This window comes from Talpa europaea (genome assembly GCF_964194135.1).
Source record: "Talpa europaea genome assembly, chromosome: 4".
NCBI classification, from domain to species: Eukaryota; Metazoa; Chordata; class Mammalia; order Eulipotyphla; family Talpidae; genus Talpa; species Talpa europaea.
In genome coordinates this window covers 116,521,725-116,537,800 of record NC_140070.1, presented here as the reverse complement: position 1 = coordinate 116,537,800, position 16,076 = coordinate 116,521,725, and the positions used below count along the sequence as shown (strand labels likewise).

General features: G+C 42.7%; 1 protein-coding gene across 1 annotated transcript; it reads left to right on the top strand.

Annotated features, from left to right (window-relative positions):
* Positions 1 to 351: 351 nt before the first annotated feature.
* On the top strand, positions 352 to 5,577 carry LOC311169747 (5-hydroxytryptamine receptor 3C-like; the record flags this gene model as incomplete). The annotated part of the gene is made up of 9 exons (XM_084231932.1): positions 352 to 418; positions 1,634 to 1,800; positions 2,260 to 2,304; positions 3,007 to 3,116; positions 3,373 to 3,542; positions 4,157 to 4,317; positions 4,673 to 4,877; positions 5,047 to 5,262; positions 5,378 to 5,577. 9 exons carry the CDS (start codon positions 352 to 354, stop codon positions 5,575 to 5,577), a joined length of 1,341 nt encoding a protein of 446 aa, XP_084088058.1.
* Between the last annotated feature and the right edge of the window lie 10,499 nt (positions 5,578 to 16,076).

Genomic DNA, 16,076 nt, shown 5'->3' with positions numbered 1-16,076 from the left:
AAGGCCCTTATCAATGGTCTTGTCTGCCTCATCTCCCAAATTCCCCATTTTTTCTGAAAAGTACTTGAAACTCAGATTTTAAGCCACTCATTTAGATGAGGCTGCCAGACAGGATACCTCTCCCCAAGTCCTGGTCCCACGCCCTCCCTGCCTGGAGTCCGGAAGACATATCTGGACAGGGCAAAGCAGGACACTCTGCTGTGACCTCCTGACCACAACCTCTTACCAGGGAGTGGTCACCTGTCATAAGTAATATTCAAAACTAGGGAAAAAGGTGTGGTCCACACTTCTTTAAGCTCAAGGGTTTGGTGGCTCTTGGCGAGTTCCCAGAGAAGGGTCCAGAAGAGGGCAATGGAAGGGGGGTGGCCCACTAGGTGGCAATTCCTCCTCTGCTTCACTGTCAGTCTTCTGTTTCAAGGTAAGAGAGGTAAGAACTGGGAAAAATGGGAATGCTGTCCTGGGCAAATCCAGAAACCCTCTCCTTCTCTAGAACTAGAGAGCCAGATGAAATAGTTCCTTTCTCGTTAGTATCTATTTTGGCTTCTTTTGGGGACAGATAACAAACCCATTTCATATAACCCTGCTCTCATTTGCCTGCATAGACATCTTCAGAATTTTCTGCCCTTCCATTGTACTAACTGTCCAATTGCAAGTATTTTTAATGTCCAACTTTTTCTTTTCTACCAAGATATAGTAACAATGAATAGAGTTACTTGGATCCCACTGAAAACAGCATAACTCTTTTCCCACCTCTCTTGGGAAGATCTTGTAGAGGAGTTGACATGGAGAGAAATGGACAATGTTTGCTCCCCCAGGACATGTTTCTCCCTAGTTCAGAGATATACCTCATGGGTTAATGGTTATCGGCCATGGGAAGGACTAGTTGGGCTATATACTGGAATAGCCACATTTGAGAGCAGAGAGGGAGTGAGGTCTAGAAGAGCATTTACATTACATGCATAGCTCCACCAAGCACCCAATGGATGATCTATGGGGTCTTCAAAACAGTAATGATGAAAATGGCTCCTACAGAACACAGAAGAAACCAAAGAATTTGAGAAGAGCATAGCACATAGTAGGAAGTCAATAAAGTCACATCAAATACAATATTCCTTAGGCCCCCATATATTTTATATCACACTAATGCTTACTATTCCCACAAACTTTTCCTTTCAGGAAATGGGAAAGCGTGAAAGTGGGAAGGAAAACTTAAAATAAAAAATAATTTAGGAAAATTTTGTTCAGTGACTACGAGGAAGAACCCAAATAGAACAATAGAGGAAAAAAAAAATCTAGTCAGATAAAGGTCAAAACTTTAGGGTTGGCAGTATGGAAGGAACAGGATTGTCTGGGTGATTGTTTGCATACAAATTTGGGTAGGATTTATATGGGAGTAAAAGCACAGGAAGAAAGATCTGACCCCTGACTCCACTCACCACACCACATCCACCATTTGCCTACCAGCCCAGCCCATCCTCCCTAGCCCTGGAGAAAGGGCTTAACCCTAGAATCTTGGCCCAGGAAAGAGGGGTCCACATTTTTTTTTCCTGCAGAGAGGCTCTCAGGCCCCAACCCTTGCACTTAGGAGACACAAAGCCCTATTCCCATCTCACAGAGTCTCTACTCTCTACAGGAAGGGCAAACTCCTTCACCATCAATTGCTCAGGTTTTGACCTGCATGGGGTGGACCCTGATGTCTTTCAAACTATCTTTGACCAGAAGGACTTCCGTCCAGTCATCAACTACAGCATTCCTACTCATGTCAACATCTCCTTCACCCTGTATGCCATCCTGGATGTGGTGAGTTCTGACTCCTACATTCTTTCCATTAGCTTCTAATAAGGAACAAGGACTCTGCCTTGTCAACTCAACATTGTACTGGTCCAGTGTAAGCAGTGAGTGGATTTTATTCAAGTTAGGTGTTCATCCTATGAGATAAAGAAATGTTAAGGGGGATGTTGGAATGACATTTTTACAGAGAATATTTGTCCTTGACCTGCCCTTATAGGAATGTTCTACAAAAATATATATATATTCCCAATGGCCTGCCATGCTGTTTTTGCCCCCTACATTTTCCAGGCAACCTGCATTTTCCTAACCTACTTTCCTTTTGGGATTTGTGATTGAAAAATCAAACTGTCATATTGGACCACTTAGGAAGCAAAGGCAGGAGATAGATTAATACCTGATTTCATGACATTAATGATCTTGGATGGCTTTGTGCTTTGGGGTTTTTATTTCATTTCTGTTTTTTGGCAGGATGCACAGCTTCAGCTACTGACATCCTTTCTGTGGCTAAAGATGGTATGTGAGTTCAACGTGCTTCTTCTTTCTTTCTCCTTCCCATTTTTTCTTGATTTTGGGGGGGAAAATCACGTTTCTTGAAATTGACAGTACCCAAGGAAATAGACAGATCCATCCAGAATGGGACCCATGCTGGTGACAAATAGTTTTCTGGGTTGCTAATCAAATTCAAAAGACATAGATGGAAAGTACATAGGAGATCAGTACAGTCAGAAACCCTTACGTAAGTTTCAGGACATAACTATATCCAGCATCCAGCCTAAGATTTCCCTTGAGTGGAAAGTAAAAAGTCAAGAAGACTTTGTTAGCTAGGAAAGGCAAACATTATCACCAGTATGAGAAGAGGAATCAGAGTTTGAAAGATAATGAGGCCAAAAAAAGCAACGTACATAGCAATGTACATAGTTTGATTCTACATCTGTAATGAAAAATGAATGCTATAAAAAGTCTTAACATTTTTCTGGAATGATATACAAGAAAACTGGGGATATGGACTGAGTTGGAGTGAATGGAGGAGGGAGAAGATTGCTTTTTATATTATACAGTTCTGGAAGGGCTGAAGTTTTATAATATGCAGATAGCACATACATTTAAGAGAATCGCATACATCTGTATATCTTTATAATTGAATGGAAGTTTGGCAGCTGCTGACATACTTTCCAGATTTCAGCAATAACCACCCCTCTGTGCCCTGCGCCCTAGACTTGGAAAAACCCGTTTATCAGCTGGGACCCAGAAGAGTGTGGTGATATCACTAAGATCACTGTGACAACTGAGAATCTGTGGCTCCCAGATATCTTCATCGTGGAATCGTGGGTATCAGGGCTGCGGACAGCGGGAGGGAAGACCCTTCTCCAAGAAGCAGGCAGTAATGCGGGCACGCCCTTTTGGTGAGCCCATGAGAAACATATTTCTAAGAATAGCACAGTCATGGCTCATCCTTCTCCCCTAGAAAATGGGAAAAGGTGGCAGAGTGGCTATGATGAGCAACACTGGGAAGCCGTCCCTTAAGAGAAAAACTTAAATTGAAGACCAGAGCATTTACTTCCTTCCCCATCTATCACTTAGCACGGATGTGGATCAGATCCCAGAAGGCCTCTCGGCATATGTGAATCACAACGGTCATATTGTATATCACAAACCAGTGCGGGTGACCACCATCTGTAGCCTAGACATCTTCTACTTCCCCTTTGATGAACAGAACTGCACCTTCACCTTTAGCTCATTCCTCTACACAGGTGAGCTGCCCTGGGTGTTGTGGAATGGGGTAAATTAGATCAATCAGTGGGGCAGCAAGAAAGCACATATAACCACTCATTTTTTTTTTTTACACATACAAGGGACAGTGGAAAATTTGCTAATCAGGAGTTTGTGGGTGGTGGGGTGGGAAGCAGTTAAACTTAAGAAGGAACAAACTTCTTTAAAAAGTTCAGAATCCAGGGGCCTCCCTGGTGGCGCAAGAGGTTAAGCGTCAGCACTATGAAGCAATCTGCAGCTACTACAGCACGAGTTTGATCCCCAGCCAGGGAGCAACCCACATGGCCCCATAGATCTCTCCTGTCTTGCCCGCTGCTCCCCTCAGGAGTGTATTTCAGTAGATCTGCTCCCCACTGTTCTGCTCCCCACTGTGTCTCTGGTGAATCCTCTCACCCCCCATACCTCTGGCCTGTACCCCAGTTCTTGAATGCATAAATTAATAATTTTTTTTTTAAAAAAAAGTTCAAAATCCAAAGGAGGCAGTTGAGCAGCAAGGAAGTCAGATTATAGGACAATTTGGAAAAAGCAGCTAAAGCAGTGTTCTCCTTCATCACTTTGCACAGTGCAGGTGAATGAATGACTGTCTCCCCTGCAGTGGAAAACTTGCTGTTGGGCATGGACAAGGAAGTATGGGAGATAACAGACACCTCGCGCAAAATTGTCAATACACAAGGAGAGTGGGAGCTCCTGGGCATCAACAAGGCCACCCCGAAGATGTCTGTGGGCTCCAGTCTCTTTGACCAGATCATGTTCTATGTGAGTCCAGAGATTCAGCATGGTGTCCATCCTCATCTCCTTCCCCGGATGCACCAAGTCTTGGAGCTTCTTACTTTTGCCCCCAAACCAGAAAGTTCCCGGGCACCCTCCCAGACTTCCTCTCCTCTGAGCCCCCCAAGGTACCCTCTTCCTGAATCTGCCACGTACATCCTGCCTAGATTTTCTTTGGGGGGTATGGAGGAGTTTTATTAGCTACGCAAATGCTGCCCCTCATCCAGCCCAGAAAGGGTCCTGTTGGGATGAGGACACCAGAAAAGGCAGAGGCTGGAGTCATTCCTCAGTCACCCTTCAGTCCCTGCATCACCGTGGTTCTCTGCTCTCTCCTCCCTACCAGGTGGCCATCAGGCGCAGGCCCAGCCTCTATGTCCTAAACCTCCTGGTGCCCAGCAGCTTTCTGATTGCCATCGACGCCCTCAGCTTCTACCTCCCGGCAGAAAATGAGAATCGTGCCCCATTCAAGATAACCCTTCTGCTGGGCTACAACGTCTTCCTGCTCATGATGAATAAACTCCTCCCTGCCAGTGGCTCCCCACTAATCAGTATGCCCCCCTTCTCTACTGTTGGAAAATGAAAAAACAAGGAAAAGGAGGTAGGATAGGTAGACGAACTGGCAAGATCAGTAAGGCAGCTGCAGTAGAAGGGAGAGGGCTCTTAAAAAGGGCTCTCTCTGGAACTATCTCTCAGGCATGTTCCTTAACCTCACCCCAGGTGTCTACTTTGCCCTATGTCTGTCCCTGATGGTGGTCAGCCTGCTGGAGACCATCTTCATCACCTACCTGCTGCACCTGGCCACCACCCAGCCCCCACCCATGCCTCGCTGGCTCCACTCTCTGCTCCTCTACTGCGCCCGCCCACTGAAGTGCTGCCCCACTTGGCACTGGAAGGCGAATATGGATATGGGCCTCATTTCTACTCACTTACCAGGTAAGGGAAGTGAGCTCTGTTCACACTCTCTGGAGTGGACCTAACTCCCACAATTCCCACTTGTCTAATTCTATGGTCTTCCCACTTTGTGGCTGAGTCTCTGTCCTCCCCACAGGCCTGAAGGAGCCAGGGGAGCCAGGGAAGGAGTTGGGACCCAGAGAGGCAAAACTGAATGTGGGTTCAGGATTTACAAGGGCCCAGCTAACTGACCTGTGGGTGCAATTCGGCCATATGATGGACACTTTCCTCTTCCGCCTCTACCTGCTCTTCTTGTCCTCTTCCATCATCACCATCATTGTCCTCTGGAGCACCTAGGAGTGGGATGTGGGATTCAGATAGTTCAGCCGCACCTTGGCATTCAGGTTTTCCATCCCAGACTTGGACCTCTGCTCCAACCTGTGCACACAGCCCCAAATATGCCCATGACCCCTACTCCAGCCCCCCGTGCTTAAACAGAATGACTGCCAACTCTCTGTCACTAGACTGTATTTCCAAACTATAATGAATTCAGAATGTACATGTTCATGTTAGAAATACAATTTTTACTGAAAAAGGAAGGTTTGATAATAAATGACTGCAAATATTTATCCAAAAAGTAACTCATATTACTGTTGTAGAGGAAAGGCATTAAACCTCTTCTTTAAAAAGTTAACATTGTTTATTTACAAATAAATAATAAACATATTAACAATAAACATTTGTTTATTCTTTGAAAAAATGTACTATGTGTTCAGAACCAATCTGAGTGCTAAGGATAAAGCAGTGAACTGAAATGACCAAAATCTCTACATTCACAAGTTCACATGGGGTGTGGATGTAGAGGATAGAGACGGACAATAAAGATAAATGAAACAGTACCTGCTAATCACAAAGGAGAAAAAGCAAATCAGAGAGGAGAGATAGGGTAAGGGAGCAGGTGACTACACAGTTAGGAGGGTGACCAGGGAAGACCTGGTGATTATTTCTGCCTGGCAGTCTCTCAAGCATTATTCTCCAATAATGCAAGATGGAAATGGTTGTAGCCCAGTCTTTCAACTGAGGTTCAAAGATTATCTAACTTGTCTACGGTCACAAGCCCTAGTTCTTAGTTCTTAGTATTCTTAGTTCTCTTTTCAGAGCACAGATGATAGTATAAACAAACATCCCTGGGTAAACCCTAATAGGCACTTGAGGATGAATCAAACACAAGCTGTGTCATCAAAGAGCTTGTGACCCCGCTGGAGAAATAAAATATGTATGTTAAATAACTTCAATTAAATGTAGAACATGCTTTTAAAGGCTTATTGAGTTTCATTAAAGAGAACCTGCTATAAATTTCAGGGGAGAAAGGATGCTTCTAGCCAGAGTAATAGTTCTCAACCTTGGCTACACATTCAAATCACGTGAGGAGTTTTCAAATAGTCCTAATGCCCAGGCCAATTAAATCAGAACCTTTGGCATGGGTTCTGGCTTTGGTATGTTTGAAAGTTGAACTTTGAGTAAGAAGACAGTGGTTGTCATGGACTCTGAAGATGGCTTAGATAGCAACAGATGGGGGGTCATGAGGCTTGCTGGGACTGACAAGTCACAATACACTTTTGGGGTTACATTTGGACAAAATCACCGCATATTGGGTCTCATGGGGCCCCAGTTTCATGCAGCAGTATGTAATGGTAGGATCCAAACAGAATCACCACGCACTCATTCTCACGGTACTCAGGGGGTGAAGTGTTCAGAACAAACTCATAAAGTCATCTGCAAGAAATAACTTCACAACTGAATGCAAAAGATCACAGATATTTTGGAAAATAGTTTGGTAGCTTCTCAAAGTGCTGAATGTAGGGTGACCATCTATCCTAGCAATTCATTCCTAATACTAATACAAGAGAAATGAAAACATATATCCACATAAAATACTTGGACTCAAATGTTCATTGCAGCAGCATTCAGAAATAGCTAAAAGGTGGGGCCTCCCCTGGTGGCGCAGGCTGTTGAGCGCAGTGCTGTGAAGCTGTCTACGGCCTGTGAAGTGCAGGTTCGATCCCGGCCTGCCGGCAAGGGTCCTACATTGGCGCAGCAGACGTCTCCTGACTCACCCGCTGCTCCCCTCGGCAGTGTACTTCAGTCAATCTCTCTGTTCTGTTCCCCACTCTGTCTCTGGTGAATCCCCTCACCCCCCCACACCTCTGGCCTGTACCCCAGTTCTTGTATGCATAACTAAAATAAATCTTAAAAAAAAAGACCACTTATTATATAATCCCACTTATGTGAAATGTCTAGAATATGCTAATCTATAGCGACAGAAAGTGGTTGCTTAGCACTTGGTGGAGAAAGGGACTGATGAATTAGGAATGACTGCTAGTGGATTCAGGATTTTTTTAGGGGATGATAAAAATGTCCTAAAATTAGACTGGTAGTGATTGCATAACTGTAAATATACAAAAGTCCATTGAATTGTGTGGTGGATTTTATGATATGCAAATTATATCGCAATAAAGTTACTAAATGATCAGAAAAAATAAATAACCACACAAAACTCTCTGTCCACCTCTTCCCTTCTGCTTATTCTCACATTCTGCATCTCTCCAACTCTCTGATTTCTGGCTCCATGTATTTAACTTTTATCAGTGTCTCACCTTGGCCCTCTTCTAGCACTGGATGACTCACCAGGGCCTCACTGTCCTCAGCTCCCACTCATTCGTCACTCTACAAATTCCCTGATTCTGATATCACCCAAAGCTTCAGGTCAGACCTAATTTCCACCACCTCTAACCATATGAAACCCTCACCAGTCAGACCAGCTCTGAGATCCTTGATAAGAAATAAGAATTCAGAGCCTCCCCAGTGGCGCAGCGGTTGAACACTGGGCTGCGAAGCTGCCCCCGCAGCCTCTGCAGCGCTGGTTCGATCCCCGGCCACTGCAAGGATCCCACATGGCCCGCAGAACTCTCCTGCCGCATCCGCTGCTCCCCTCAGCAGTGTATCCTCGGTCTGCCTGTTCTGTTCCCCACTCTGGCTCTGGTGAATTCTCTCGCCCTCCCGCGCTTCTGACTGTGCCCAGTGCTTGTATAAATAAATAAATAAATAAATAAATGTTTAAAAAAAAAAAGAAGAAGAAGAAACAAGAATTCAGACATTATACCTAAGATGAGTATTTCCTAGACTCTGGCACATTTTCCCATGGGGGTAGAGGAGGTTGAGGGGAGCATAATAAACAGCAGCAGCTGTGTTTCACTTGCTGCCACTGAAATTCAGGGTTCAGGTAGCTGATAACTCCTACTAGTCAGTATGCCACCATGCTTAAATGAGAGCTTCTGCCTCTGAATGAAGCATTCACTGATTCATCTTCCAATTTTTACTAAGTACTGGACATGTTTTCTCAGTGTTGGGAATATGGCAATGAATACGACAGGAGACTGATGTTCTAAAGTAACAAACTAGACAAGATGATACTGATAATTGTCCTGAAGAAGAGAAACAGGCTAATAGGACAGAGAATAACACAGAGATTAACAGGATGTGCCAGGAAAGGATCTTTGAGAAACAGACATTCGTTCCAGGAGAGGAATGATGAGGTAATGATGAGCTATGCACTGGATTATCATACTCTTGTGTTCATAAGGGGAGGTTAGGATGAAACAAGATAGACAAACACTACAATTATAGAGGTAGATCTGGGTGGCTAGGATGAGTATGGTGAGAAACTATTTACTTTGTTCCTATTGTGTAGTGTATAAGGATTGTAAGGGTAAGCATTTATAATTCACTCAAAAAGTTTAAAACAGTATCTTTCAAGTGGTTTTGGTCACAGAATCTATTTTACTCACCCTTGCATACTGCCTCACTTAAAAAAAAACTAGTGTGGGCCTCCCCGGTGGTGCAGCGGTTGAGCACTGGGCTGCGAAGCTGCCCGCAGCCTCTGCAGTGCCGGTTCGATCCCCGGCCACCGGAGAGGGTCCCACATGACGCACAGACCTCTCCTGCAGTGCCTGCTGCTCCTCTCAGCAGTGTACTTCGGTCCTTCTGCCTGTTCTGCTCCCCACTCTGGCTCTGGTGAATTCTCTCACCCTCTCACACTTCTGACTGTACCCAGTGCTTGTATAAATAATAAATAAATAAATCTTTAAAAAATAATAATAAAATAAATAAATAAATCTTTGAAAGAAGAAAAAAGAACTAGTGATGACACAGATTTGAAAAGGAACAAAATTAGAAGTTGCAGCAAACTTTCTGCTAGAATTGCATGAAGATTTGCTAACTACATACTACACAAGAATATATGTTCACACGTCTTTTAAATTTTAAAACAATGCTCTATACTCTCTAAAATATTTTTATTACACTTGTCTTGACATCATGTTGCAAGCTATTTAACTAGCTTATACTCTTTGAAAGTACATCACCAATGTGGTGTCTACATAAATGTGGTGTCTACATCAATGTGGTGTCTAAAATCTACATAAGCAGACTTTAGGGGAATGTGTGTGCATCCGCTTTAACAATAAATAGAGATACCTGAACCACAAAAGAAAACTACTTTTGATGCAAATGTGCATCACAACACCATGAAGGGGGAATCAATCAATCTATGTGACACAAAATAGATGATTATGAAACAAAGATAGGACGTATTATTTGAGAGGTATGAGTCCCAACTCAGCCACTTCAGATTAATGCAGCTGATGCACTGATAACAAAAATTCCTGGGAACTGAGAGAGTTCCAATAGTCCCCCTGTCTGCTGGCAGGCAGGAGCTTTGTGACTTTCCCAGAAGCCTCAGGATCTTAGCTGGATTCCATATTTGAATGTGTGAATTTAAGTTTACAAATGCCTCCTTTTAGCAGTTTTAATTAACAGGTCCTTAATGATAAGGAAAGCTGCAAGGAAGTCCTGAAGAAAGGGCTGGGACTTGTGAGCCCTGCAGGAGGCCCTCTCCGCCTACTAGATCCCCAACTGTAAAACATTATTCCATCTATAACTTGTCTACTTCTGCAAAAATGTCCAAGGCAAATCTACACAGCTAAGGGACTCTAACCTATGGATCTGGATGATCTTCCTGTGGCAATAGCCTGAAAAAAAAAAAAAATCTTAATAGTTTTTGTCTCTGACAATACTCACTAGTTACCTGTAATTTAAAAAGAACTGCAAAATAGGGCCTCCCTAAGTGGTGCCGGGATTAAAGTCTCAGTGCTATCAAGCTATCGCCAGCCACTGCAGCATGAATTTGATCCCCGGCCAAAGAGATGACCCACATGGCGCAGCAGACCTCTCCTGTCTCGCCTGCTGCTCCCCTCAGCAGTGTATTTCAGTCAGGCTGCCTGTTCTGTTCCCCACTCTGTCTTTGGTGAGTCCTCTCACCCCCCGCACCTCTGGCCTACACCCCAGTTCTTATATGCATAAATAAATAAAAATAAATCTTAAAAAAAAAAAGAACTTCAAAATAGCTCAAAAATAATTAACAGGCCTAGACTCAGACAGCTGGAAACAGTTACTACAAGCAACATATAGTTTCTTATGGAAGTATGATTTCTTTCTATCATCCCCTTCCTTTTGGTTAAAAAAAAAAATCTCAAAGGAAGATTATTTGATCATAGGGCAAGGCTGATCTCATAACATTTGGCTTTACTATTTACACTGGTGCAAGAAAAATAGTAATTTTCCCATTTAGGTTCTCTGAAGTTTGCTTTACTGAAAGGTCTCCAAAATCTCAAATTGGATTTTTTTTTTTTTTTTACATTTTAAAATGACAGGTTTATTAGGAAAAGGAGAAAGGAAGGCAGAGAGTCACTGCTGCTTTTGAAAGGAAAAGGTTTGTGAAAAGAAATGCCTGCATAAACCTAGGCAGGCAGTCTTGGGACCAGAGCTACTCAAATTGGACTTTTAAGAGCCTCTTGAGTCTAAGTAACTACAGCAAGAACTGACCATCATATTGCAACCCTGATATCCATAAATTTGGCTGGATTCCACTCTTCCTAAGATCCCCAAAATATCCTAAGATTCTAAACATGGCAGAAAGTGACCTTATCCACTAGAAACACTGCAAGTCAGATACCAGTCAGTTTTCCTGAAAGGGTTCATAAACACTGACTAAATAAAATAGTATTTCCTTAAAAGAGTTTGACCATCTCTTATTAAATAAGCATCATTCTCAAATATAACGTTCTAGCCAAGGCCTTAGTTGAAAACCAATGTTTCTGATTATGTCCCAGGAAAAAGGAGCCTAGGGCCATACTGATCTATGGCAATAACTTTATTTTAATGAAAATATGATACTTATACTGTCATAGATAAGAATATCCATTAGGAGTTTAAATGTTCTGGAGGGTTCAAGCAAAAAAATAAGATATCATTTACAAATGTTTCATTTCAGTTTACAAAAGCAGAGTCTAGGTATAAACACAGAGTTATAGTTCGTTAATTGTTATGAGTTATAGACAGCTTAAGAGGAAAGAAAAATAGTTTCTTTGACTACCCAGAAAATAAAGCATTACAAAAACTCTCAAGAATATTCCAGGGCCACCCTGATGGCGCAAGGGGTTCAGCACAGCACTGTGAAGCTATCCACAGCTTCTGCAGCATGAGTTCAATCCCAGGCCAGCCAGGGAGCTACCCACATGACGCAGTAGACCTCTCCTGTCTCGCCTGCTGCTCCCTTCAGCAGTATATTTCAGTCAGTCTGCCTGTTCTTCTCCCCACTCTGTCTCTGGTGAATTCTCTCTCTCTCTCTCTCTCTCTCTCTCTCTCTCTCTCTCTCTCTCTCTCTCTCTCACACACACACACACACACACACACACACACACACACACACACACAAACACACACACGCACTTCTGGCCTGTACCCCAGATCTTGTATGCATAAGTAAATAAATCTTTTAAAAAGAATATTCCAAACAAAACTGTAATCATCTTTATCAGTTCATCCAGTCTTATGTCATTAATTCTTGTTCCACTGGATCTTGGGTTACCAATCTTAAGAACTGACTGCTTTTCTACTAGAGTTCTAGAAATTCTGATTCAGTCTACTAGTGTGGTCTCAAAGTTTTTTTAAGCAGTACCATCAGAAGCCTATACCCCAAAGTATCTGGCTTGTTCTTTTCAACAGGAGTCTGAAACATTCTTTCACTGAAGATGAAATATTCTGGCCTGCAGTTGACTGTCAAGCTTTCAGGAATGTATCAAATAAAAATTTATCATATATGATGGAAGAGTTAAATGGTTGTTAGCTTATTAGCTTACTTGATCAGAAAGATCTGCTAAGATTACAAGAATTCAGCAATGACAAGGAAATTTGGTTGTTTCTGTGGCAGGCCAAACAAGATAACAAAGTCAATAAAAAATGCCTTATACAAAAAAATTACAAACATAATGATTAACTCTCTTTTCAAAGATAGGCTACATTATGTCTAACTCATAAAAATGGAGGACCCTACCATCTGCTCCATCTTTCAATTCAACTCTGTTTCTTCTCCTTTTATATATATTCCCCTCTCTACTTTCCTCTATTTTTTTCAGCCTTTCTAGCATCTTCCTTTTCCTTGCACTTTATAATTTATGTTATCTTAGCTGGAATTTTTGTTATTGTTTCTGTTTCTTTACTAGAGACCTTAATATCAAAATTGTATTATTTAAACAACTCATCCTTGTGGGCAACTGGTGTTAGCTGAATAGGAAAATATCTACATGGTATGACTTATCAGGGATAGTCCTAAATTTATCCTTCTAAACAACCAACTCACTCAACTACCTATAATTATACCTAGAATTTAATTATTATTTAATACTTTTATTTAAAGCAATGAGGGTTGGGCCTCTTTGGTGGCGCAGGCGGTTGAACACCACACTGTGAAGCTGTCCGCAGCCTCTGCAGCGTGGGTTTGATCCCGGCCAGCCGGCAAGAATCCCACATGGCACAGCTGATCTCTCCTGTCTCGCCTGCTGCTCCCCTCAACAGTGTATTTCATCAGTCTGCCTGTACTGTTCCCCGCTCTGTCTCTGGTGAATCTTCTCACCCTCCCGCACATCTGGCCTGCGCCCCGGTTCTTGCATAAATAAATAAATCTTTAAAAAATAAATAAATAAAGCAATGAGGTTTTAGGAATTTGCCACTGAAATGGCATTAATCATTGCTTTCTATTTCCATCTTATCATGAAATCTGAGGAGACCAGGGAATAGCCCACCCTGACAACATGAATGTGGCAGAGCAAAGTGAGCATTTACTATGGAAGCAGAGGTTATAAGTCTGATTTCAGTTCCACCTCTGTCTGGCTCTGGGACCTTGGTGAAATTGTTTACCTTCTTAAAGCTTCATTTACTTCATCTGGAAATGGAGTTATAATTCCTATCACACTTGGTTGTTTTGAAAAGCCACTTGCCATACTATCTGGCATATAACAGGGGCTCAGTAAAGGTTAAATCATTCCTTCTGGGGGCCTCCCTGGTTGCACTTAAGTCTCAGCACTATGATGCTATCTATGGCAGGAGTTCAATCCCTGGCTGGCCAGGGAGCTAACCCACATGGCGCAGCAGACCTCTTCTGCCTCGCCCGCTGCTCTCCTCAGCAGTGTATTTCAGTCAATCCTCCTGTTCTCTTCCCCACTCTGTCTCTGGTGAATCCTCTCACCCCGACACCTCTGGCCTGAACTGCAGCTCTTGTATACATAAATGAATAAGTCTTTTAAAAAATACTTCCTTCTTCCAAAAAAAATTTAACGAACACCTCACCTACTCTGTCCACACTAATGAGGCTAGATGATAGGAATACAATAGGAACAAAATATGTATGCCTCCTACTGTAACAGGGTGGTCCTCAGGAAAGGGGGGAGGTTCCAGGTTTTTTGCCCCACCCAAAAGGAGGGTGGAGCTGAGCAGGGGGGAGAAGAAGCTGCAGAGCAGACAGGCGAAGGAAGGAAGCATGATGAGAGCCAGAAGGAGACCTGGAGAAGGCACATGGAGCCGAGAGACACATGAAGAAACTACACTTGCCTTTTGGTTGCCTCATGGACTGGTTGAAACAGATGTGGGTGAGAGACCCATGGGGAGGTGACAATGGTGGTTTTTGTTTTGATTTTGATTTTGCTCTTTTCCTTCCAGACTTGTCTGGTTGTTTCTGATCCTTTTCTGTGGATCCCCACAGGAAGATGCTTTAGACTTGTGACAGGCTTTGGGGCCTTATTCTGGGCCAATTCTGCTTGGGTGGACTTTTACCCACGAGGGGACAGGCAACTTTGGGTACTTGATTTAGAAACTATATTCTTTGCCTTTCCTGTATTGTTTCCTAATTTTATTAAAGTTCCTTCCCATTAAAGTCTCATATGTTTTGTGTTAATACAGCCGATGGCCCAACCCATTTAGAGCAGGCAGATTTGCGGGGTCTGGAGTGCCCCTCTCCCTGCCCTGTAACACTACCTTCTCGGTGTTTCATTCTAATGGGAAAGACATAAATTAATCAAAATCTAATTAGAATATAGAATGTACTGGAAGTAATAGACATATTAATTAGAGGTTCGCAGACAATGACTGCTTTAGACTGAATATTTATGTCCCCCCCCAAGTTTATATGTTGAAACATAATTTCCTATGATATGGTGTTTGGAGGTGGGGCCTTTAAGAAATGATTAGGTCATGAAAGTGGATCCTTCATGAATGGGATCCCCAATGACACCACTCACCCTTTCCACCGCGGGAAGACACGGTGAAAAGACTGCCATCTCTGATACAAAAAGCAGATACCAGACACCAGATCTGCTGGTGCCTTGATTTTGAACTCCCACTTTGCCGGAATGTGAGAAATAAATGTGTGTGTTTGTTCTTTTTAATGAGTGAACATAATCCTCACAAAGAAAAAAGTCCTGAGGCATAACATAATAATCCTGACTTTATATATCATGAATCTACCAAGCTAATTGTTAGACTATATCAAGAACCTAACAAGGCTATTCAGTAAAGAGATCCAGAAAGTCTTGAGTATCTGTCAGTTAAACTACATAAATAAATGATATGAATCCCTACTTGAAACAGAGGATTTATATCATTTATCTATAAATCAGGAGGTGTTCAAGTTAAAGAGTAAAAATGTGACCCTATTAACATTAAAAAATATATAACTGAAATTGTGGCCAAATTCTCTAACCATAACCAGGAGAGCTGCTGCCCTCTCCTGGAGGCTGATATCCTGAATTTAAAAAGAAAGAGGACAAGGGCAGCTTCCATAGACTTGACTTTTGTTTTTTCTTCCTTCTTTTTTCTTTCTTCTTTAAAAAAATAATTTAAGGCCCTCCCTGGTGGCGCAAGGGGTTAAGCACAGCTCTATGACATAATCTGCAGCCTCCCTGGTGGCGCAGGGGGTTAAGCACTATGGTACAACCTATGAAGCTATCTGCAGCCACTGCAGCATGAGTTCAATCCCCAGTCAGGGAGCTACCCACATGGCACAGCAGGCTCCTGACTCACCCACTGCTCCCCTCAGCAGGCATTTCAGTTATTCTGCCTGTTCTGTTCCCCACTCTGTCTCTGGTGAATCTTCTCACCCCCCACATCTCGGGCCTATGCCCCAGTTCTTGTATGCATAAATTAAAAAATCTTTAAAAAAATATATTTACTAACCTACGAACAGACACATTGTAGTAAAATATCAAAAACAGAGAAAAATTTTAAAAGCAAACTAACCTCAGGCATGGGCAAGAACAAGACAACCAAGACACTCCTTCCAGGAAGGTTACAAATGTCAGTGGCCATCAGTATTCAAAGTTAGACTCTAGGTGTGGCCAGTGTTCCTTTAACCTGGAGATTCTTGAGTCCTGGTACATGTTCAAAGCAGAATTTAAGCAAAGAAG